We start from the raw sequence: 25,742 nt of genomic DNA, 5'->3' as shown, positions 1-25,742 counted from the left end.
GGGAATGCATTGGCTGACACATTGGTACGCACAGAGGCCCTGACCCCTCCCACTTTAGTTTCTTCAGCCGAACAACAGCAGTTTTCTGCAACTACCGCTATGCCCAGTGTTTCGAAACTCTGCCAGCTTCAGGGGGACGCCCCCGAGGCTGAGAGACACCAGTGGAGCCAGGATGGGTGTTCCCCTCGCGAATCTGACTCGCTTTGGGTTACTGCCTCTGGCAAAGTTTGTGTCCCTAACGCGCTTTTACCTGTTTTGTTGCATTATGTGCACTCTCTTACCTATGCTGGTAAGAAGGGAATGTTGGATGTAATAAATGCTACATGGTATCACCCCAAAATACATTGGGGTTTACAAATTGATGCTGCCTGACCTGCTGAGTTACTCCAGTATTTTGTGAAATACATTCCTTCATCAAACGTCAGTCCTGCCTGTTGAACTTAACTGGATAACACAGAGACAGGAGCCTGTCACTGTATGTCTATCTACACACAACGATGAACCACTAATGGCCTTAGTTACATCAGGCCCAGGCTTACATGACAGGCAGCAGTGTTAAACAAATCTGTTTTATTATGTACAAAAGCATTTTACAAAATCTTCACAAGCTGCACAAAAACGTGCAGAACAAACATCCACTGGATCAGTGACCAGAATTTGTATAAATTACAGGTTCCCAAAGAGCAACAACAGACAATAGTCAATAGGCGGCAGGAGGAGGCCATTCGGCCCTTCGAGCCAGCACTGCCATTCAATGTGATCATGGCTGATCATCCACAGTCAGTACCCCGTTCCTGCCTTCTCCCCAGACCCCCCCGACAGCATGGACAAAGTGTGAACTGTTCCATGTTCCACAAGGATCTCGTCGTAAACTTTGGGATCTGGGACCATGGACACATCTGGTCACATCTGCCACAGAGACGGGACAGCAGCAAACCCGTTCCCCGTCACCCAGAGACGGGGTGCTCTGTCACCCCCCGCTCCTCATCCCTGCGTGAGAGAGGGACAGGGGGGGAGAGGGAGGGGGAAAGAGGGGGGAGGGAGAGGGCAGGGGGCAGAGGGAGAGGGAGGGAGGGAGGGGGAGAGAGAGAGAATGAGTCCTGTGTTAGTGACTGGGTATCGCGGCCCATCCATCTCGTTCACTGCCGGGGCAGCGTCACCCCACAATGTTAGACGGGAGAGAGGGGACAGGGAGGGGATGGGACGAAGAGGGGGGGGAAGGGGGACAGAGAGGGAGGAGGGGGGAACAGAGAGGGGGAAGTGGGACAGAGAGGGGGGAAGGGAAGGGAGACGGAGAGGGGGGGAACGGGACAGGATGGAGAGAGGGAACCGGGAAGGGGGACAAAGAGGGAGGAGGGGAAGGGAAGGGGGACAGAGAGGGGGGGGAAGGGAAGGGAGACGGAGAGGGGTGGAATGGGACGGAGAGAGGGGACCGGGACGGGACAGAGAGGGGGGGGAAGGGGGACAAAGAGGGAGGAGGGGGGGACAGATAGGGGGGGAGGAGACGGAGAGAGGGGGAAGGGAGACGGAGAGGGGGGGACGGAGATGGGGGGAGGGGTGGTGAGGGGGGAGGGTCGCGGACAGTGAGGGGAGTGAGGGGGACACTCACGGCATGGTGTGGGGGTTGCTGCAGAGATACGATGCCCAGACTCCCAGTACGGCCACGGCAAAGAGGATCACGGCAAGGAGGATCACGGCGAACAGGATCGCCCAATGACTCCTGGACCCTGGAGGAGACAGAGACACACAGTGGTGAACCTGAAGCTACGTTTATAGACAATAGGTGCAGGAGGAGGCCATTCGGCCCTTCGAGCCAGCACCGCCATTCAATGTGATCATGGCTGGTCATTCTCAATCAGTACCCCGTTCCTGCCTTCTCCCCATACCCCCTGACTCCGCTATCCTTAAGAGCTCTATCTAGCTCTCTCTTGAATGCATTCAGAGAATTGGCCCTCACTGCCTTCTGAGGCAGAGAATTCCACAGATTCACAACTCTCTGACTGAAAAAGTTTTTCCTCTTCTCCGTTCTAAATGGCCGACCCCTTATTCTTAAACTGTGGCCCCTGGTTCTGGACTCCCCCAACATTGGGAACATGTTTCCTGCCTCTAACGTGTCCAACCCCTTAATAATCTTATATGTTTCGATAAGATCCCCTCTCATCCTTCTAAATTCAAGTGTATACAAGCCGAGCCGCTCCAGTCTTTCAACATATGACAGTCCCGCAATTCCGGGAATTAACCTAGTAAACCTACGCTGCACGCCCTCAATAGCAAGAATATCCTTCCTCTAATTTGGAGACCAAAACTGCACACAGTACTCCAGGTGCGGTCTCACTAGGGCCCTGTACAACTGCAGAAGGACCTCTTTGCTCCTTTACTCAACTCCTCTTGTTATGATGGCCAACATTCCATTAGCTTACTTCACTGCCTGCTGTACCTGCATGCTTCCTTTCAGTGACTGATGCACTGGGACACCCAGATCTCGTTGTACTTCCCCTTTTCCTAACTTGACACCATTTAGATAATAATCTGCCTCCAAAGTGGATAACCTCACACTTATCCACATTAAACTGCATCTGCCATGCATCCGCCCACTCACACAACCTGTCCAAGTCACCCTGCAACCTCATAGCATCCTCCTCACAGCTCACACTACCACCCAGCTTTGTATCATCTGCAAATTTGCTAATGGTACTTTTAATCCCTTCATCCAAGTCATTAATGTATGTTGTAAATAGCTGTTCTTAAAAAGTGGGATAACATTAGCTACCCTCCAATCCACAGGAACTGATCCTGAATCTATAGAACATTGGAAAATGACCACCGATACGTCCACAATTTCTAGAGCCACCTCCTTAAGTACCCTGGGTAGCAGACCATCAGGCCCTGGGGATTTATCAGCCTTCAGTCCCATCAGTCTACTCAACACCATTTCCTGCCTAATGTGAATCTCCTTCAGTTCCTCCGTCACCCTAGGATCTCTGGCCACTAGAACATCTACTCATGTAGACGGGGCATGTTGGTGGGCAGGAAGGAGTCAGGATTGAACCCGGGTCTCTGGCGCTGTGAGGCGGCAACTCTACCTGCTGCGCCACCATGCCACCTTTTACAGGGATATGGGCCAAACGCGGGCAGGCGGGACTCGTGTAGACGGGGCATGTTGGTGGGCAGGGAGGAGTGGGGCCGAGTGGCCTGTTCCCATGCTGCATGACTCTCCCCATCGGACAGAGACCCACTCACCTCCGGGCCGGGCGCCGCAGTGCAGCGCTGCAGGGACTGAACGGCTGCTGCAGCAATCTTCAGCGACGCAGGTGTAGGTGCAGGTGCGCTGCCCCGGGTCCGGGTCCGGCAGGTGCAGCACAGCTCCGGGGAAGGTGGCGTTCCCCACGCCGGGATCCTGCGACCGTCGCTCCCAGCGGTAGGTGACAGGGCAGCCGCTGGCAGTGGAGCAGTGCAGCGTGACATGCGATGAGTTGCGGCTGACCTCCACCGTCGGCGTGGACATCGGCTCTGCAAGGCAGCACATTGCAAAGTCCAGCTCAACCGCAGAGAGTCAAGTCCCCAGCTCACTAACGGTGGCAGCACAGGCAGGTAGGCTGGGCAAGAAGCCTTGCCTTCATTGGACAGGGCAGTGGACACAAGATGCAGGAAGCCACGATATATGGACGGGTGGATATGTATATATATATATGTGTGGGTGTGGATGGATATATATGCATATATGTGTGGATGGATGGATATATATATATATATGGATATATATATGTGTGTGTGTGTGGATGGATATATATATATATATGTGGATGCATGTATATATATGTGTGTGGATGGATATATATATACATACATGTGTGTGTGTGGATGGATATATATATATGTGTGTGTGTGTGGATGGATGGATATATATATATGTGTGGATGGATGGATATATGTGTGGATGGATATTATATATATATGTGTGGATGGATATATATATATATATATATATGTGTGTGGATGGATATATATGGATGGATGGATGTGACAATAAAGTATAATTCATTCACGGAGAGGAAGGGTTTAGAGTGCTGTGTGCAGGCGGGTGGGACTAGGCCAGAATGCCCCACTGGGTCAGCATGGACCGTGTGGGCCGAAGGGCCAGTCTGGGTGCTGTGCAACTCTGCACGCCACTACTCACCGACCACGCGCAGCTCAAAGCGCTCCCGGTCACGGTTCCTCAGCTCCCTGCCAAAGTAGTTTGTCTGCACCTCGTAGGTCCCCTGGTCACCGAGCCCCACGGCCCGCAGCTCAATGAAGGCGTGCGGTCGGAAGCAGACCCTGGCCCTGTAGGACGGGCGGACCAGGTACGGATCCTCCGGGCTGTCGGACCTCCAGGCCAGGATTGCCAGATCGGGATCGACCCGCCCCATCGCCACCTCAAACTTCTCCTCGCTGCCGTGTAGGACGGGGAAACTCACCGTCCCACCCACGGGGACAGTGGTGACCGAGCCCACGGTGGCTACTGTCCCTGTTCTGCACAGAGCCACAGTGTGGAGACCTGCAACACAACATAGACCCGTGATGAAACGCAATCCACCCGTGATGGAACGCAACCCAGCCGTGATGGAACGCAACCCAGCCGTGATGGAACGCAATCCAGCCGTGATGGAACGCAATCCAGCCGTGATGGAACGCAATCCAGCCGTGATGGAACGCAATCCAACCGTGATGGAACGCAATCCAGCCGTAATGGATCGCAATCCAGCTGCGATGGAACTCAATCCAGTGGTGATGGGGGTTGACTGGACACGTTGGACTAGAGCAGACAAGGCTCGGTGCAACAAGATTGACCCCTATAGTTGTCACTCCAGTGTGGACCTCCGGCCACCGTGCTGTAGGAAGATGCAACGGAGGTTCACCCCCACATTGTATGGGACGGATACAGCACAGAAACAGGCCATTCGGCCCATCTTACCGATACTAACCAAGGTGTCCACACAAACTCATCCCATCTGCCTGCATCTGGCCCACGGGGAAAAATTATCCCCATGTTCCCCATGCTGGGGGAGTCCAGAACCAGGGGTCCCAGTTTAAGAATAAGGGGTAGACCATTTAGTACTGAGATGAGGAAAAACTTTTTCACCTCAGATAGGAATCCTCTTTAGTCAGACAGTTGTGAATCTGTGGAATTCTCTGACACAGAGGGCAGCGGAGGCCAATTCACTGGATGTTTTCAAGTGAGAGTTCAATTTAGCTCTCAGGGCTAACGGAATCCAGGAACATGGGGATAAAGCAGGAACGGGGAGACCATGCAAACGCCGCACAGACAGCGAGCGGAATCACCATCTAAACCCGGGTCCCTGGCGCTGTATGAGGCAGCAGCAACGCGCGGGCCGAGTGGCCTCTCTCTGTCTCTCTTTTTCTCTGTCTTTTTTTCTCTTTTTCTCTCTTTTTTTAATCTCTTTCTCTTTTTCTCTCTCTCTCTCTTTTTCTCTCTCTCTCTTTCCTCTCTTTTTCTCTCTCTTTCTCTCTTTCTCTCTCTCCTTTTTTCTCTTATTCTCTCTCTCGCTTTTTTTCTCTCTTTCTCTCTCTCTCTCTTTTCTCTCTTTTTCCTTTCATTTTTTCTCTCTCTTTTTTTTCTCTTTCTCTCTCTCTCTCTTTTCTCTCTTTTTCTCTCTCTTTTTTCTTTCATTTTTTCTCTCTCTTTTTTTTCTCTCTCTCTTTTTCCTCTCTCTCTTTTTCCTCGCTCTCTTTTTCTCTCGCTTTTTTCTTTCTCTTTTTTCTCTCTCTTTCTCTCTCTCTCCCTCTCTCTCTTCTCTCTCTCCCTCTCTCTTTCTCTCCCTTTCTCTCTTTCTCTCCCTCTCTCTCTCTCTTTCTCTTCTCTCCCTCTCTCCCTCTCTCTCTCTCTCTCTCTCCCTCTCTCCGTGTACCTGCCAGAAGTCGCAGCAGAGTCTCCGCCTTCCAGATAAACCACCGCATCGCTGGAATGTCCCGGTGCCGGTCACTCTCCTCCACGGGGGCTCAGAAACCCCCCGAGTCAGGCTGGGCTGCAGGAGAGAGCGATGCATTGGTTCGGGGGGAATGCAGGTGAGGGGCGTTGGGGCGGAGAGATACAGGGGGGGAAGGGAGTTGGGGCAATGGGGAGGAGGGGAGACACAGGGGGAGAGGAGAGGGGTGGGTTGATGAGGGGAGGGGAGGAGAGAGGGGGGGAGAGTGGGGAGACACAGGAGGGTTTGGAAGACAGACACAAAATGCCGTATTAACTCAGCGGGTCAGGCAGCATCTGTGGAGAACATGGATAGGTGACGTTTCACAGAGTGCTGGAGTAACTCAGCGGGTCAGGCAGCATCTGTGGAGAGAAGGAATGGGTGACGTTTAGGGTCGAGACCCGTCTTCAGACTGGTTAGGGATAAGGGAAACGAGAGATTAGCGTAGGTTTACTAGGTTAAGTCCCGGAATGGCGGGACTATCATATGTTGAAAGACTGGAGCGACGAGGCTTGTATACACTGGAATTTAGAAGGATGAGAGGAGATCTTATAGAAACGTATAAGATTATTAAGGGGTTGGACACATTAGAGGCAGGAAACATGTTCCCAACGTTGGGGGAGTCCAGAACAAGGGGCCACAGTTTAAGAATAAGGGGTACCTTTAGAACTGAGATGAGGAAAAACTTGTTCAGTCAGAGAGTTGTGAATCTGTGGAATTCTCTGCCTCAGAAGGCAGTGGGGGCCAATTCTCTGAATGCATTCAAGAGAGAGCTAGATAGAGCTCTTAAGGATAGTGGAGTCAGGGGGTATGGGGAGAAGGCAGGAACGGGGTACTGATTGAGAATGATCAGCCATGATCACATTGAATGGCGGTGCTGGCTCGAAGGGCCGAATGGCCTCCTCCTGCACCTATTGTTTATTAAGGACGGTGATGTGGAGAGATTTAGTTTTTTCTTTAGATTTAGAGATACAGCGCGGAAACAGGCCCTTCGGCCCACCAGGTCCGCGCCGCCCAGCGATCCCCGCACATTAACACTATCCTTTACACACTTGGGACAATTTTTACATTTGCCCAGCCAATTAACCTACATACCTGCACGTCTTTGGAGTGTGGGAGGAAACCGAAGATCTCGGAGAAAACCCACGCAGGTCACGGGGAGAACGTACAAACTCCGTATAGACAGCACCCGTAGTCAGGATCGAACCCGGGTCTCCGGCGCTGCATTCGCTGTAAGGCGGCAACTCTACCGCCGCGCCACCGTGACCACAATAAAGAACACTGAATGAAAGATGTGCAACAAATAGTAACGATGATAAAGGAAACAGTCCCGTTGTTAGCTGTTTGTTGGGTAAAAGCGAGAAGCTGGTGGGACTTGGGTGGGGGAGAGAGGTGCAAGAGGAGGCCATTCGGCCCCTCGAACCAGCACCGCCATTCATTGTGATCATGGCTGATCATCCACAATCAGTACCCTGTTACTGCCCTCTCCCCATACACCCTGACTCCGCTATCTTTAAGAAAGGAAGGAGGGTGGGAGGGAGAGAGATGGAGGGAGAGAGTGTGGGGTAGAGAGAGGGGGTGAGAGTGTGTGGAGGAGAGAGGGTGGGAGAGAGAGAGGGTGGGAGAGAGAGAGGGTGGGAGAGAGAGAGGGTGGGAGAGAGAGAGGGTGGGGGGGGAGAGAGGGTGGGAGAGAGTGTGTGGGGGAGAGTGTGTGGGGGAGAGAGAGTGTGTGGGGGAGGGAGAGTGTGTGGGGGAGGGAGAGAGTGTGGGGGAGGGAGAGAGTGTGGGGGAGGGAGAGAGTGTGGGGGAGGGAGATAGTGTGGGGGAGGGAGAGAGTGTGGGGGAGGGAGAGAGTGTGGGGGAGGGAGAGAGTGTGGGGGAGGGAGAGAGTGTGGGGGAGGGAGAGAGTGTGGGGGAGGGAGAGAGTGTGGGGGAGGGAGAGAGTGTGGGGGAGGGAGAGAGTGTGGGGGAGGGAGAGAGTGTGGGGGAGGGAGTGTGGGGGAGAGAGTGTGGGGGAGAGAGTGTGGGGGAGAGAGTGTGGGGGAGAGAGTGTGGGGGAGAGAGTGTGGGGGAGAGAGTGTGGGGGAGAGAGTGTGGGGGAGAGAGTGTGGGGGAGAGAGTGTGGGGGAGAGAGTGTGGGGGAGAGAGTGTGGGGGAGAGAGTGTGGGGGAGAGAGTGTGGGGGAGAGAGTGTGGGGGAGAGAGTGTGGGGGAGAGAGTGTGGGGGAGAGAGTGTGGGGGAGAGAGTGTGGGGGAGAGAGTGTGGGGGAGAGAGTGTGGGGGAGAGAGAGGGGGAGAGAGGGAAAGAAAAAGCCGGGGCTACCTGAAGTGAGAGAAGTCAATCTTTGTAGCACTGGGCTGGAAGTTGCTGGGGAGAGGGGAGAGAGTAACTCACCTGCAGCGGCGGTGAAGTGAGATGCAGGTAGTGTGGGTTGTAATTTTGAATAACCCGCTCTGATCGTGAATTGGTTTAAAGTTTTAAATCCGCATCATTCCTCTGCCAATGAGTTGTTGTCAGGGCGGCGCCTGGAGCGACTTCTCTGGTTTAATCACTGATCTGGGCGGTGCTGATCCACTCAGTAGATCTGAACAACCTGCCCTTTTTCTCTTCACATATCTATAAAAGCTTTTGCAGTCAGTTTTTAATGTTCCCTGCCAGTTTTCTCTCATAATCAATTTTCCCTTTCCTAATTAAGCCCTTTGTCCTCCTCTGCTGGACTCTGAATTTCTCCCAGTCCTTTGGTATGCTACTTTCTCTGGCTAATTTATATGCTTCATCTTTTGTTTTAATACTATCCTTGATTTCCCTTGTTAGCCACGGATGCACTACCTTTCCTGGTTTGTTCTTTTGCCAAACTGGGATGAACAATTATTGTAGTTCATCCATGCAATCTTTAAATGCCTTCCATTGCATGTCCACCGTCAATCCTTTAAGTATAAATTGCCAGTGTATCTTGGACAATTCACGTCTCATACCCTCAAAGTTACCTTTCTTTAAGTTCAGAACACTTGTTTCTGAATTGACTTTGTCACTCTCCATCCTAATGAAGAACTAAACCGTATTATGGTTACTTTTGCCCAAGGGACCTCGCACAACAAGACGGCTAACTAACCCTTCCTCATTACTCAATACCCAGTCTAGTATGGCCTGCTAGACTGGGTATTGGTTCCTCGACATTTTGGTTTAGAAAACCATCTCGCAAACATTCCAAGAAATCCTCTTCCTCAGCACCCCTGCCAATTTGGTTCACCCAATCAATATGTAGATTGAAGTCACCCATTATAACTGCTGCACCTTTAGTGCACGCATTTCTAATTTCCTGTTTGATGCCATCCCCAACCTCACTATAAACAATAGACAATAGGTGCAGGAGTAGGCCATTCGGCCCCTCGAGCCAGCACCGCCATTCATTGTGATCATGGCTGATCATTCTCAATCAGTACCCCGTTCCTGCTTTCTCCCCATACCCCCTGACTCCGCTATCCTTAAGAGCTCTATCTAGCTCTCTCTTGAATGTCACCACTACTGCTGTTAGGTGGCCTGTACACAACTCCCACTAGCGTTTTCTGCCCCTTAGTGTTTCGCAGCTCTACCCATATCGATTCCACATCCTCAGAGATAATGTCCTTCCTTCCAACTGCGTTAATCTCCTCTCTAACCAGCAACGCTACCCCACCTTCTTTTCCTTTCTGTCTATCCCGCCTGAATATAGAATATCCCTGGATGTTGAGCTCCCAGCCTTGGTCACCCTGGAGCCATGTCTCCGTAATCCCAACTATATCATAATCATTAATAACTATCTCCACATTTAATTCATCCACCTTATTACGTATACTCCTTGCATTGAGACACAAAGCCTTCAGGCTTGTTTTTACAACACTCTTACCCCTTATACAATTATGTTGAAAAGTGGCACTTTTTGATTTTTGCCCTGGATTTGTCTGCCTGCCATTTTTACTTTTCACCTTTCTACCTATTGCTTCTACCCTCATTTTACACCCCTCTGTCTCTCTGCTCATGCTCCCATCCCCCTGCCATATTAGTTTAAATCCTCCCCGACAGCACTAGCAAACACTCCTCCAAGGACGTTGGTTCCATTCCAGCTCAGGTGCAGACCGTCCTGTTTGTACTGGTCCCACCTCTCCCAGAACTGGTTCCAATGTACTAGAAATTTGAATCCCTCCCCCTTGCACCATTTTTCAAGCCACGTATTTATCTGAAATATCCTCCTATTTCTACTCTGACCAGCACGTAGCAATGGTAGTAATCCAGAGATTATTACCTTTGAGGTCCTACTTTTAAGTTGATCTCCTAGCTCTCTAAATTCACCTTGTAGGACCTCATCCCGTTTTTTACCTATATCTTTGGTGCCAATGTGCACCACCACAACTGGCTGTTCACCCTCCCCCTCCAGAATGTTCTGCAGCCGCTCAGAGACATCCCTGACCCTTGCACCAGGGAGGCAACATACCATCCTGGAGTCTCGTTTGCGGCCGCAGAAACGCCTATCTATTCCCCTTACAATTGAATCTCCACTATTACTATTACAGCTGCTTCCTCTAGTCCGCTTCCAGACCACTTCTTTTGAAGTGTGAGGGAACGTTTTTAAACCAACGCTGCACCAACCGCTCCTGGGCCCCGCCCACACGCTGCTCCAACCGCTCCAACCGCTCCTGGGCCCCGCCCACACGCTGCTCCAACCGCTCCTGGGCCCCGCCCACACGCTGCTCCAACCGCTCCTGGGCCCCGCCCACACGCTGCTCCAACCGCTCCTGGGCCCCGCCCACACGCTGCTCCAACCGCTCCTGGGCCCCGCCCACACGCTGCTCCAACCGCTCCTGGGCCCCGCCCACACGCCGCCCCAGCCGCTCCAAACGCTCCTGGGCCCCGCCCACACGCTGCTCCAACCGCTCCTGGGCCCCGCCCACACGCTGCACCAACCGCTCCAGGGCCTCTGTGAAAATAAAGTCCCGCCCTCGGTTTTTAAACCTACCGCCCGGACGCTGCTCCAACCGCTCCTGGGCCTCTGTCCACGTGACTGAGACTCTACATTCTTCATCCACACCCAATCTAATACATCGTTAATATTAAATTCCTCCAACCAATCATGATTACCACCTTATTGTGGGTTAACGTGTGATAAGCGTTTTTCGACACTGGGCCTGTACTCGCCGGAGTTTAGAAAAATGAGTTCATTGAAACTGACTGAAGAGTGAAAGGCTTGGATAGAGTGGATGTGGAAAGGATGTTTCCACTAGTGGGAGAGTCCAGGACCAGAGGTCATAGCCTCAGATTTAAAGGACGTTCATACAAGAAGAGGAGGAAGGATTTTAGTCTGAGGGTGGTGAATCTGTGGAATTCTTTGCTACAGAAGGCTGTGCAGGCCAAGTCAGTGGATATTTTTTAAGGCAGAGATACAATGATTCTTGAGCAGTACTGGTGTCAGAGGTTATGGGGAGAAGGCAGGAGAATGAGGTTTGGAGCGAGAGATAGATCAACCATGATTGAATGGAGGAGTAGACTTGATGGACCGAATTGCCTAATTCTGCTCCTATCATTTGTGACCTTAGAAACATAGACACATAGAAAATAGGTGCAGGAGGAGGCCATTTGGCCCTTCAAGCCAGCACCGCCATTCATCGTGATCATGGCTGTTCATCATGACACTATTCAGCAGAAAATTCACAACACGTCACAACTTTCCTGCACCTTGTCTTCTCTGGGTTCTAGCTTAGTTGTCACAAACATTTAACAACCCTCCTGCATTGGTTCCATGTATACAATGCCCTCTGTGTGCCAACGTGAGCGAGAGTCAGAAAATGGGAATTATCAACTATGTGAAATAACTTGGGTGAAATTGCTGCCGCAAGAAGAGGTAGGACATGATCTTCAGTTAAACTCTACATGGATCTGTAAAGTCACATTAACATGTCGATGCGCAGGTTATAACCAGTTGTTTAATAATTGCAGGATTAGTGATGATACCCAGGTATTGTCACTGAGGGATGGTGCCATGCCGGCTGAAAAATTCAATCTCCCCTTCTGGCTGAATGCAGTGTTGAGGGCATTTTTGTTGTTGCGATTAACCAAGGTAAAACATGTGGAGTACTTTCTTCTTATGTGGATGACATATTTAAGTTGTAAATAGATGCAAAGATCGACCGCAATTATGAAATGAAGGGGAAGTAAAATTTAATACCAGCACCAATCTCAACTGATGGGAAGCTTGACAGTCAGGTGGTCAGCTGGAGATGTCAGAACCCTGAGCACATCCAACACAGGAGCGCGAAACAACCAGGACACAGACTGCTAGATGATATAATATCCGCCCGGTTGCCCTAACGCCGATAGTCATGAAGTGCTTTGAGAGGCTGGTCCTCTCACACATCAAATCCAGCATCCCTGACTCACTGGACCCACATCAATTTGCATACAGGGCAAATAGATCCACAGAGGACGCCATCTCTCTGGCTCTTCACACCGTCCTGACTCACCTAGAGAGACAGGGCACGTACGTGAGGATGCTATTCATAGACTATAGCTCCGCCTTCAACACGGTCATCCCCACCAAGCTCAGGTGTGGTGCTACGGAGCTCTGTTTCAATCACTCGAACGAGTGAGTTCTAAAAAAAATTTGGAATTCGGAGGAGGTACAGCGGTACTCTAAACATCTTTGGGTATCGCTGCGACGCTACAGAAATCTTTTTAAAAGGTTTCTGTGTGTTTTGGGGCTGCAAGCGGTGTTATCAACTGACTGCTCAGCTCCCACTACTGAGGCTGGCAACCTGCCAGGAAACTGTGGCGCACAAAAAGGGGGAGAAAAACCTGTCTGGACTGATACACCTGCGTCCAGAACAATCCCCCCCCCTACTACCTCGTCGCTACTGACCGGACCGGTCTGGTTTTCGTGCGGTGTGGGAGTTTTCTACACCCTCGACCTTCTTCTGCGGCCTTGAGACCTGGAGCTGAAGGAGCCTCCTCTCTATCAGAGATAGGCTTCCAACAATAACAGACTGCAGGTGAATCCCTTTCATTGCTGCAGGAGCAGCGAAGACCAGCGGGGATTGCTTGAGAAAGTCTGCAGCTCACCAGGGAACGCAGGAGAGCCGAGATACCCGGGCCAAGAGGCCGTGACGCAGCAGTTTCTAGTGGGAGCCGCCATTATTGACGTTCGAGGCAACACCACTCGCCTCCCTCCCTTGAACTGTTCTACACTTGTTTGTGTGTTTGGACTTGGCCCCGTGCCTTTTGGATTGTCTTTGTCTTTGTGTATCAGTGTTTTGTTTTCACTGTAGTGCCTGATATCATGCAGGGTCAGCGTTCTGGGGGATCGGGGCCTTCGGGGAGTTATGCTAAGGCGGCTGCTTCAGCTGCTTCGGCTGCTCCTCTGGGGGCCCGGTTCCCCATGAGGAACCTACCCTTTGAACATGGGGTCAGGTGCTACATGCTCCCCCAAATGAACCTACAGGCGCGGCTGCTGTGGCAGTGGCAGCCAAGCCTGTAGGCATTGTGTATGTGGGAAAAATGTTTGGGAAGGGCGTGTTCTTTCTGGAGTCCGTTGAGGGGGTGAACGTGACTGTATGTAAAGGGGTCACAGTGGGTGGACTTTTCTTACAGGTCGAGCCCCTAGGGTCCACCGCGCAGCGGGTGGTCCTATCCAACGTCCCGCCCTACATCAAGAACGAGGCCCTCCTTCCCCACCTTCATACCCTGGGGAAGATCCTCACCGACATCACCCCAATACCCATGGGGTTCCGCAGGAAGGACTTGCAGCACGTTCTCTCCCTCCGGCGCCAGCTGACAATGCTGCTGGACCGGGAGGAGGTGGTCGACGGGCGCTTCTGTGTCCAGCAGGATGGGCGAGACTTCACCATCTTCTGGACATCGGACCGCCCGAGGTGCCACGCCTGCAAGGAAGTGGGGCATATTCGGAGGAATTGCCCCAAATCCCGGGCGGAGGCCTCCGCCTCCGGTGCCACTAACCCCCCTCCCCCCCCCCCACTCCCACTCCCCCTGTAGTTGAGTCAGGGAACCCTGGGGATGGGGAGGGTCAAAAGAAGGGGGGCAAGGTGGCGAAGAAGATAAGGCACCTGGGGAACAAACCCCCCGGGGATAAGACTTTGCCACCCATCCCGTCACCTCCCGTTAGGGAGTCCGCAAGCCCCATAATCCAGCCAGGGGCGGAAGGGATTGGGCGGGAGGAGGGGGAGCCGCAGACTAGGGTTGCTCAGGTGACCCCAGAGTCTGTGAGCTCCTCCCATTCGAAAAAAAGAAGGAGGAATCTCTCCAGGGAGGAGCAGAAGGGGGACATAGGGGAATCTTCCAGTGGGGCGGGGAGTGCTGTGGTGGAGGATGACTCCTGCCCTCTGGTTCAGGCCCCGGTTCCATGCTCTGAAGGGGTTTCTGGGGAGGGTGGTGATGGGGACCACTCGGGTGTAATGGAGCAGGGAGAGATTCCTGTTGGGGAGGGAATCCCAATTCATGCACCCGAGGAAGCCCAGGAGCAACCCACCCAGGACGAGGTGCAGAACACGCCTGTGGAGTTAGGGATAGTAGGCGGGGAGGGGGAAGGGGAAACCAGCCCTTCTCTCCCGCAGGACCTGGCTCCAGAGGGACTCCCTGAGTCTGGGGCACCAGAGTCCACTCTGGGCCCAACTGGTGGAGGGATAGACCCCACTGTCAATGGTCTTGACTGCCCAGGTACACCCGAGGAAGGCCCCTCTGCCACTGGCCCCACGGTGGGGACTGAGGTGGAGGTGAGACCAGAGGGTGGGGAAGAGGCAACCGCTGCGCAGAGTGGGGCGGGAGTCTCAAGCACAGAAGGTGTGTCCAAGGATGGGAACGGTGACTCCATCTGCAGTGGGGGGGTGGAAGAGGACTCCTCGGGCAATGAGTCAATGGATGTTCTCGCTGCCCCCGACGCCACTCCTCTCATTCCAGTGGAGGAGATCCGCGAGTTCATCGCGGCCACCGAAGGAGCCCAACATCGGCCCAAACTGGCCTCCCTCCGGTGGCCGAACTTACAAGGGGTCACCAGCTCCCTGAACCTCATCCTCAGAAGGAAGGGGAGGGGAAAGGGAGGGACGGGGGTGAAGGGAGGGACGGGGGTGAAGGGAGGGATGGGGGTGAAGGGGAACGACCGGCGTCAGCTCAGGTCTTTCTTGGACGACCTGGAAAAGGACGCCGAGGCCCAGAGCAGTGTTGTTCCTGCTGAGGGTAGAGGGACCAGTAGAGCGTCCCTTGCTGCCAAGATCCGGAAGGTGAAACGCACTGCCAATCCATCTAGGGTCCGTAGCGGCAAAGGCGACTCTGCTCTCAGTGACCAGGGGACTGGTGAGGGGATCTAGTGTACTCCTGACATGGCGATCACCATAGCCAGTTATAACATAAATGGCAGCAGGGGGCCTCTCCGCAGGTTTAACCATCTCTCAACCCTGAGGGATGGGAAATATGCGGTGAGCTTCCTGCAGGAAACCCACACCATCCCAGGAGACGAGTCCACCTGGCTCCTGGAGTGGAGTGGTGAGGTCTTCATGAGCCACCTCAGCTCCATTTCCAGTGGGGTGGCCATTTTGTTGGCCCCGAATTTCCGGCCAGAAATCCTAAAGGTCCAGGAATTGGTGCCAGGCCGCTTGCTTCACCTGGCCGTGCGCCTGGATGGCGTGCCGTTGCATTTTGTCAACGTGTACGCCCCCAAGCCCGCCGTGTTGCAGACGTGCCTGTTCCGGGAGGTGTCTACCCTTTTGAGCTCCATCGACCCTGGCGACTGCGTGATCCTCAGGGGAGATTTCAACTGTACCCTCGAGGAAGGAGACCGTTCCGGTATCCAGCGCAGCCAGGAGTCGGTGAAGAAGTTGAAAGAGCTCGTGGGCTCCTTTGACTTGGTAGACACCTGGAGGAACCTCCACCCCGACTCCAATGCATTCTCCAGGAGGTCAGAGGGGGGTGGTTCTCGCATTGACCGCCTGTACATTTCTCGGGCGTACGTCTCCCGCGTCTCGGCGGCCTCCATGCGGCCGATGCCTTGCTCGGACCACCACCTGGTGTGGGCGGAGTTTACCCCGCTGCGCACGAGGGGAGGGTCCGCGTACTGGCACTTTAACAACCGGCTGCTGGAGGATCGCCGCTTCCGGGACTCGTTTGTGAGGTTCTGGACCACTTGGAAGGGGAAGAGGGGAGGAATTCACTCCCTGCGGCTATGGTGGGACGTGGGCAAGGCCCACATCCGGCGTTTCTGTCAGGAGTACACTAGGGTGTCTACCAAGAGACGCGATTCCAAGGTCAGACAGCTCGGGAGTGAGCTGCTCGATTTGGATTCGCGTCTAAGTCAGACCGGTGGGGACCCGACCCTCTGGAGGGAATACCAGGAGAAGAAGGACGCGCTGAAGGAGCTGCAGTTACAGCAATCCCGAGGCGCGTATGTGAGGTCGCGGATTCAAATGCTCCACGATTTGGACCGCGGTTCACCCTTCTTCTACTCGCTGGAGAAGTGGCGGGGAGTCCGTCAGCAGTTAGTGGAGCTGCTCGCTGACGATGACTCCCCCGTCACCGAACCAGAAGATATCAACGCGGCGGTTCGTTCCTTTTATGGGACCTTGTTTTCACCGGATAGCTCCGGCGTGGACGAGTGCAGTGATCTGTGGGAAGGCCTAACCACGGTCGGCCCGGAGGGTGCCGAGCGTCTGGACGCCCCCCTGACACTAGACGAACTGACCGCGGCCCTCCATCAGATTCAAAGGGGCAAATCCCCTGGCCTGAACGGCCTGACAGCAGAGTTCCTCCGCACTTTCTGGGGGACCCTGGGGGAGGACTACACCATGGTCCTGAGGGAGAGCCTGGCGACCGGGGAGATGCCCCTGTCTTGGCGGAGGGCTGTAGTGGTCCTTCTGCCCAAGAAGGGTGATCTCCGCCTACTAAAGAACTGGCGCCCGGTCTCCCTCCTCTGTACCGATTACAAGGTCTTTGCTAAGGCAATGGCCAACCGTCTGGGCCCAGTGCTGGCCCAAGTGATCCACCCTGACCAGTCTTACACAGTCCCGGGCCGGTCCATCCAGGCCAATATCCATCTGGTCTGGGACCTGGTCTACCTGGCTCAGGAGACCGGTGTACCCACTGCCTTTCTCTCCCTTGACCAGGAGAAGGCTTTCGACAGGGTGGATCACGAGTATCTGGTGAGGACTCTGCGGGCGTTTGGGTTCGGACCGCACTTTGTGGCCCGGATCCGACTTCTATACGCCACTGCGGAGTGCCTCGTCAAGGTCAACGGATCCTTGACGGCCCCCATTCCCTTCCGCAGAGGAGTACGTCAGGGCTGCCCCATGTCAGGCCAACTGTACGCCATCTGCGTGGAGCCATTCCTTAGTCTGCTTCGGAGGAGGTTGACGGGCATGGTTCTACGCGAGCCAGATATGGAGGTGGTCCTCTCGGTCTATGCCGATGACGTGTTCCTCATGGTCACTGACCCCGCTGATCTGCAGAGGATGCGCGAGTGCCAACGAGTCTTCTCGGCCGCCTCCTCTGCAAGGATCAATTGGGGGAAATGTTCTGGACTCTTGGTGGGTCCATGGCAGGTGGACTCCCTCCCTGAGGAGATGCGGTTTTTCACGTGGAGCACCACGCACCTCCTTTACTTGGGAGTCTACCTGAGTCCCGTTGCGGAGACCTGGCTGGCGAACTGGCAGGAGCTGGAGTTGAAAGTCGTCGCCCGGCTGGGGCGCTGGTCAGGTCTCCTCAGCGTGCTTTCCTACCGGGGCAGGGTGTTGGTCATTAACCAACTCGTGGCTTCCCTGCTCTGGTACAGATTGACCACATTGGTCCCATCAGCCACTTTTGCTGGGATCATCCAGAAGAAGTTGGTGGACTTCTTCTGGGGCAACGGAAAGCACTGGGTCTCTGCAGCGGTCCTGAGTCTCCCGATTGAGGAGGGCGGGCAGTCGCTGGTGTGCATCCGCACCCAGTTGGCGGCTCTCCGCCTCAGGACTCTGCAGAGATACCTGTACTCGGAGCGTCCTGCCAGGTGGCACGTGCTGGCGATGCACTTTTTCCAACGGGGCCGCTGCCTTCAAGCAGGTACGCGGATCCCGATGGTGGGCGTCAGCCGTGCTATCCTGCTGGGAATGCCCGGCTTCTACTGGGACTTGCTGAGAGTCTGGAACCTGGTTGCTGTCGACCGGGCCCCCGCTCCGCTGACGGAGGGCGGCGGCCCAGGCGTGAGAGCAGCCAGCCCTTGTCCTGCCCCGCTGGGTGTCGGAGAGGCTCAAATGTGTGGAGCACCTGCGGCTGAGCAAACCCCCGCTCAGCCGGAAGTACTCGTCGGACCGAGGCGCCGTAATCCTTCCCGGGAGCCGGTCCCACACAACATGAGTCGCATTTCCTCGACACCCTTCAGCTCCCTCCGAGACGCAGGGAGGCGTGTCCTGTACGGGCTCCTCCTCCACACCCTGCACTTCCTCGCCCTGGTCCACCGTCCGGACACAAAGTGGCGGTCGGTGTTGCCTTTCGTTCGCGAGGTGACCCCACGGTGGGGGTCCCTCTACGCAGGAATTCTGCCCCTCTCCATCGGGGACCTGGGGTGGAAGATATTGCACCGAGGAGTCCTCTGCAACCTGTTCCTCGCGCGGTTCACAGACTCGCCAGCCGCCTGCCATTTTTGCGGGTTGGAAGAGTCTGTGTACCACGTGTACATGCAGTGTGTGAGGTTGCAGCCCCTGTTCCAATATCTAAAGGGGCTGCTCCTTGCTTTTTGGCTGCATTTTTCACCCACCATCGTCATCTTTGGACACCCTGTGCGTAGGGGAGAGGGTAGGGCCGAAGATGTCCTTGTTGGGTTGCTCCTGGGCCAGGCCAAGCTGGCCATCCGCGACTCACGGCGCCAGGCGGAAGAGGGCTCTGCCCGAGCCAGCTGCCTGCCCCTTTTCCGGGGTTACGTCCGTGCCCGGGTGGTGTTGGAGAGGGACTACGCGCTGTCCATGGGCACCCTGGAGGAATTCCGGGACCGCTGGGCACCGCGGGGGATTGGATGTATCCTGGATGGGGATTGTAATATAATTGTATGATAGTTTCAATAGGTATATTTGTTTGTATAATATTCTGGTGGTGGGTTCTGTTTTGGTTTTATTGTATTGTATATATTATTTTAATATTTGAATAAATATTTTTGATTAAAAAATTAAAAAAAAAAAGAATTGTCAAGTTTGCAGACGACACAACGGTGATAGGGCTTATCACCAACGGGGATGAAACAAACTATAGAGCGGAGGTGCAGAACCTGGCGGACTGGTGCTCTGATAACAACCTGTCCCTAAATACCACCAAGACCAAGGAGCTGATCATCAACTTCCGTAGATCACACAACGGGGAATACGCCCCGATCTTTATCAATGGGGACAGTGTGGAGAGAGTGTCCAGCTTCAAGTTTCTGGGCACTTACATTTCGGAGGATCTCACATGGTCCACTAACACCGCTGCGCTGGTCAAGAAGGCAGGATAACGACTGTTCTATCTAAGAACACTGAAGAAGTCTGGTCTGCCCCAACAGCTGCTGACGACCTTCTACCGCTGCACCATAGAGACCATCCTAACGCATGGCATCCCTGTGTGGTACCTCAGCTGCACGGAGGCAGAGAGGAAAGCTCTTCAGCGGGTAGTCCATAGAGCTCAGAGGACCATCGGAACACAGCTACCAGACTTGGAGGGCATCTACAACACACGATGCCTCAGAAAAGCCACCAGCATCCACAAAGACTCTTCACACCCCTGCAATAGTCTGTTCGAACTCCTACCATCGGGCAGACGATACAAGGCCTTCTACGCCCGCACCTCCAGACTCAGGAACATCTTCATCCCCAGGGCCATAGCTGCTATGAACCGGTCCTTCTGAGCCGGATGGTCACAACGCACAGTGATCCGGCACAGACCTACTTACACTTTATACTGTTTTAAAACTGTTCTAATTTTGTTTCACTGGGATGTATAAATTAATACTGATTAGCTCATTCATTTATTGCATCGTATGGGAGGCGCATTCCCAATCTCGTTGTACCCCTGTACAATGACAATAAAGATATATTGTATTGTATTGTATTGTAAAAAGTTTTTTCGCACCTCAGTTTTAAATGGCCTCCCCATTATTCTCAGACTGTGGCCCCTGGTTCTCGACTCCCCCAACATTGGTAACATTTTCCTGCATCTAGCTTGTCCAGTCCTTTTATAATTTTAATAGACCAAGTGGACCCGTTTGGGCCCATTCCTCGTAGAGGGGGAACAGGGAAGGGAAGAGGGTGTCGTCACTGAGTGAGCACTGGGGGGAAATTGTGAAACTTTAAAATCTCTCTAGCTTTACAAAAGTTATGCTGCGCACATACACACATAAACACGGACTAGTAATAGATAGATATGTTTCTATATGATCCGCTCTCATCCTTCTAAACTCCAGTGAATACAATCCTAATCCAGTGAATACAAGCCTAATCCTGTGAATACAAGCTTAATCCAGTGAATACAAGCCTAATCCAGTGAATACAAGCATAATCCAGTGAATACAAGCCTAATGTAGGTACATTGGCTGGGTGTAACATGTACAATTGTACCTAGTGCGTGTGGTGTAGTCAAACAAAATTGAAACCCAGGCCGTTGCTCGTTCAGAGTTCAGTTGTAGCTTTGATGGTGGTGAGCCTATAAAGCTGCAGCGAGCAGGAACCTGGTTGTGGCTGTTCATATGGGGCGCAAGTGACTGATAAACACCCTCTATCGCAAACACCTCCTTCCCAGCTCAGCGCACAAGTAGATGGATGGGGAGTCCATGGTTATCTTGCCACTGCAGCTGAGGTTTTATGGGGAGAGATTCCGGGTTAAGAGTCCGGGACACAGTCGAGTTGGGCGGATGTTTAGAACCCATGAGCGCACACCGATGATGGACACAAAAGGTTGGAGTACCTCAGCGGGACGGGCGGCATCTCTGGAGAGAAGGAACGGGTGACGTTTCGAGTCGAGACCCTTCTTCAGACTTCTGGCCCGAAACGTCACCCATTCCTTCTCTCCAGAGATGCTGCCTGTCCCGCTGAGTTGCTCCAGCTTTTCATAAGTCCATAAGTGATAGGAGCAGTATTCGGCCCATCAGGTCTACTCTGCCATTCAATCAAGGCTGGTCTATCTCTCCCTCCTAACCTCATTCTCATGCCTTCTCCCCATAACCCCTGACACCCGCACTAATCCTGCATTTTGTGTCTATCTTCGGTGTAGGAAAAATGTTCCCGATTTTGGGGGGAGTCCAGAACCAGGGGGTCACAGTTTAAGAATAAGGGGTAGGCCATTTAGGACTAAGATGAGGAACAACATTTTCACCCAGAGAGTTGTGAATCTGTGGAATTCTCTGCCACAGAGGGCAGTGGAGGCCGAATCACTGGAAGTATTTCAAGAAACAGTTAGATAGAGCTAACGGAAACAATAGATATGGGGAGAAAGCAGGCACGGGTTACTATAGACAATAGGCAATAGGTGCAGGAGGAGGCCATTCGGCCCTTCGAGCCAGCACCGCCATTCAATGTGATCATGGCTGATCATTCTCAATCAGTACCCCGTTCCTGCCTTCTGATTGTGGATGATCAGCCGTGATCATATATTTCATAAGTTCACGTGTTAGGAGCGGAATTAGGCCATTTGGCCCATCTGGTCTTGTCCGCCATGCCATCGTGGCTGATCCATGAGGGATGGAGGGATGGAGGGAGGGACGGAGGGGGGAGGAGGGAGCGGGTGGGAGGGATGGAGGGAGGGTGGAGGAGGTAGGATAAGGGGCTATTGGCAGTGAAGAAAACCAATGGAATGTTGGCCTTCATAACAAGAGGAGTTGAGTATAGGAGCAAAGAGGTCCCTTTGCAGTTGGACAGGGCCCTAGTGAGACCGCACCTGGAGTACTGTGTGCAGTTTTGGTCTCCAAATTTGAGGAAGGGTATTCTTGCTATTGAGGGCGTGCAGCGTAGGTTTACTAGGTTAATTCCCGGAATGGCGGGACTATCATATGTTGAAGGACTGGAGCGACTAGGCTTGTATACAGTGGAATTTAAAAGGATGAGAGGAGATCTTATCGAAACGTATACGATTATTAAGGGGTTGGACACGATAGTGGCAGGAAACATGTTCCCAATGTTGGGGGAGTCCGGAACAAGGGGCCACAGTTTAAGAATAAGGGGTAGGCCATTTAGAACTGAGATGAGGAAAAACTTTTTCAGTCAGAGAGTTGTGAATCTGTGGAATTCTCTGCCTCAGAAGGCAGTGGAAGCCAATTCTCTGAATGCATTCAAGAGAGAGCTGGATAGAGCTCTTAAGGATAGCGGAGTCAGGGGGTACGTGGAGAAGGCAGGAACGGGGTACTGATTGAGAATTATCAGCCATGATCACATTGACTGGCGGTGCTGGCTCGAAGGGCCGAATGGCATCCTCCTGCACCTATTGTCTATTGTATGACGGGGATGGAGTGGGGGGGAGGGGAAGGGGGAGGGGAAGGTGAGCGGGATGGAGGGAGGAGAGGGGAAGGGAGGGGGAAGGGAGGGGGAAAGTGAGGTGGGAGTGGAGGGTGCTGCACCAATGCAGGAGAGGTTTTGGCTACTTGGTCCTGTAGCCAATATGACACAAGAAGCTGGAGTAGCTCAGCGCGCGGGGCAGCATCTCTGGAGGAGGGAGAATGTCCGAGCGAGGCTGGGGAACGATAATGTTGGAGGCAGACAGATGGAAGTGATAAAATCAGAGGTAAGTCTGCAAAATGATGGCCTGGTGCTCATCCGTGGCGTTATGGTCCAAGGATAAGTAGGAGGAGGTTTACTTTAGTTTAGTTTAATTTAGAGTTACAGCGCGGAAACAGGCCCTTCGGCCCACCAGGTCCGCGCCGACCAGCGATCCCCGCACATTAACACACTATCCTACACCCACCAGGGACAAATTTTACATTTACCAAGCCAATTTGACTTGGATGAAGGGACTAAAAGTACCATTAGCAAATTTACAGATGATACGAAGCTGGGTGGTAGTGTGAACTGTGAGGAAGATGCTATGAGGTTGCAGGGAGACTTAGACAGGGTGACTTGGGAGATGTAGTTTAATGTGGATAAGTGTGAGGTTATCCACTTTGGTGGTAAGAATAGGAAAGCAGATTATTATCTGAATGGTGTCAAGTTAGGAAAAGGGGACGTACAACGAGATCTGGGTGTCCTAGTGCATCAGTCACTGAAAGGAAGCATGCAGGTACAGCAGGCAGTGAAGAAAGCCAATGGAATGTTGGCCTTCATAACCAGAGTAGTTGAGTATAGGAGCAAAGAGGTCCTTCTGCAGTTGTACAGGGCCTTAGTGAGACCGCACCTGGAATACTGTGTGCAGTTTTGGTCTCCAAATTTGAGGTAGAATATTCTTGCCATTGAGGACATGCAGCGTAGGTTTACTAGGTTAATTTCCGGAATGGCAGGACTGTCATATGTTGAAAGACAGGATCGACTGGGCTTGTATACACTGGAATTTAGAAGGATGAAGGTGATCTTATCGAAACGTATAAGATTATTAAGGGGTTAGACACGTTAGAGGGAGGAAACATGTTCCCAATGTTTGGGGGAGTCCAGAACAAGGGGCCACAGTTTAAGAATAAGGGGTAGGCCATTTAGAACTGAGATGAGGAAAAACGTTTTCAGTCTGAGAGTTGTGAATCTGTGGAATTCTCTGCCTCAGAAGGCAGTGGAGGCCAATTCTCTGAATGCATTCAAGAGAGAGCAAGATAGAGCTCTTAAGGATAGCGGAGTCAGGGGGTATGGGGAGAGGGCAGGAACGGGGTACTGATTCAGAATTTTCAGCCATGACCACATTGAATGGCGGTGCTGGCTCGAAGGGCCGAATGGCCTCCTCCTGCACCTATTGTCTACTGTCTATTGCTACTCGAAATTTTTATATCTGCAACTGCGTGCACGTTCATAGCCCAACAGCGGCGGTTCGTGCGGTATCAAGAAGACGAGATAAGACAAGGCAGGGGGTGGGGGGCGGGTAGAGCCGATAAGGGGGAGCGGAAACGTGGAGGCAGTTGATGTCAGGCCTCCAGCTAGAAATGAAGAGGCCTAAAGAGCTTGGAAGGCCGGCCAACAGATTGCCGCTTGCTTCCCGCTTCCCGTTTCCTATTTATATGTTGCTTCTGCCAAACACTTTTGCCGTCTTGGGCTGAGAATTACATTTCACCAGCAAATCGCTATGTCGAGGTGCGAGCTACAACCAATTACACCATTGAATGTACCTTGTGATTTTTGATCTATGTTCATTGGATTTGGTTACATTTGGCTCTGTTGAGGAAAGCGTTCGGCTCGTGAAACCACTTTACTTTCAGACCGAAGCAGAAGTTCGAGGCGAAATCTGAAGCGCAGAAACGTAGAAAAAAATCGAAAAATAGGTGCAAGAGGAGGCCATTCGGCACTTCGAGCTAGCACCGCCATTCAATATGACCATGGCTGAACATCCAACATCATAGAAACATAGAAACATAGAAAATAAGGTGCAGGAGGAGGCCATTTGGCCCTTCGAGCCAGCACCACCATTCATTGTGATCATGGCTGATCATCCACAATCAGTAACCCGTGCCTGCCTTCTCACCATATTCCTTGGTTCCACTAGCCCCCAGAGCTCTAACTAACTCTGTCTTAAATCAATCCAGTGATCTTGGCCTCCACTGACTGCCTTCTATGGCAGAGAATTCCACAAATTCACAACTCTCTGGGTGAAAAAGTTTTTTCTCACCGCGGTTTTAAATCAGTAGCCCGTTCCTGCTTTCTCCCCATACACCTCGATTCCTTTAGCCCGAAGAGCCAAATCTCTCTTGAACATTTCCAGTAAAGTGCAACTCAGTTCACAATAACAGGATGTATGCTCGCACCTATACCCCTAACCACATCCTGGGTTTATTTATGTCTGAACATCTCCGTCGCGAGAAAGGCGAACTCACACACCCTGTCCTCCATCGCTGTATTCTCCCAGCCTGTCAACCTCGCCCTTTCTCCCTGTCTCTCCACCCTCCCTGTCTCTCCCTCTGTCTTCCAGCCTTGTCTCAAGTTCCCTGGCCGACTCTTTTCCACCCTCGGCACAGCACAAACTGAAGGTACACGCAAAAAGCTGGGAGTAACTCAGCGGGTCAGACAGCATCTCTGGAGAAAAGGACATGGTGGCGTGGCGGTAGAGTTGCTGCATCACAGCGCCAGAGACCCGGGTTCGATCCCGACCACGGGTGCTGTCTGTACGGAGTTTGCACGTTCTCCCCGTGACCTGCGTGTGTTTCCACCGAGATCTTTAGTTTCCTCCTACACGCCAAAGAAACATAGAAACATAGAAAATAGGTGCAGGAGGAGGCCATTCTGCCCTTCGAGCCAGCACCGTCAATCATTGTGATCATGGCTGATCATCCACAATCAGTAACCCGTGCCTGCCTTCTCCCGATATCCCTTGATCCCACTAGCCCCTAGAACTCAATCTAACTCTCTCTTAAATCCATCCAGTGATTTGGCCTCCACTGCCCTCTGTGGCAGAGAATTCCACAAATTTACAACTCTCTGGGCACGCAACAATGCCTTTAAATCTGGTGACACTTCAGCATTCAGTGCTGCTAGGTCAAACCTGAACAAAGGTATAAGAAGGGACAAAGACACCCACAGGCAACGGGTGGAAGACCACTTCAACTCCACGGACACCAGAAGCATGTGGCAGGGTGTCAGGGACATCATTGGCTCCAAGAGCAGCCCTGCCTGCCCCCACAGCGATGCC

The 25,742-nt window shown here is 52.8% G+C and overlaps 1 protein-coding gene across 1 annotated transcript; it reads right to left on the bottom strand.

Moving 5' to 3' along the window:
* Window positions 1-397: 397 nt before the first annotated feature.
* Window positions 398-8,463, bottom strand: LOC144591299 (uncharacterized). The gene is made up of 6 exons (XM_078395549.1): window positions 8,361-8,463; window positions 5,910-6,026; window positions 4,178-4,537; window positions 3,241-3,510; window positions 1,610-1,727; window positions 398-990 (listed from the first exon to the last, which is right to left on the bottom strand). The coding sequence occupies exons 2-6, from the start codon at window positions 5,956-5,958 to the stop codon at window positions 948-950; spliced, it is 840 nt and encodes a 279-aa protein (XP_078251675.1). The 5' UTR covers window positions 5,959-6,026; window positions 8,361-8,463; the 3' UTR covers window positions 398-947.
* Window positions 8,464-25,742: the final 17,279 nt, after the last annotated feature.

The sequence above is a fragment of the Rhinoraja longicauda genome, unplaced genomic scaffold (genome assembly GCF_053455715.1).
Source record: "Rhinoraja longicauda isolate Sanriku21f unplaced genomic scaffold, sRhiLon1.1 Scf000831, whole genome shotgun sequence".
In the NCBI taxonomy this organism is placed as follows: domain Eukaryota; kingdom Metazoa; phylum Chordata; class Chondrichthyes; order Rajiformes; family Arhynchobatidae; genus Rhinoraja; species Rhinoraja longicauda.
Note: the sequence above shows the minus strand (reverse complement) of the source record. Positions and strands in the feature narration are given on the sequence as shown.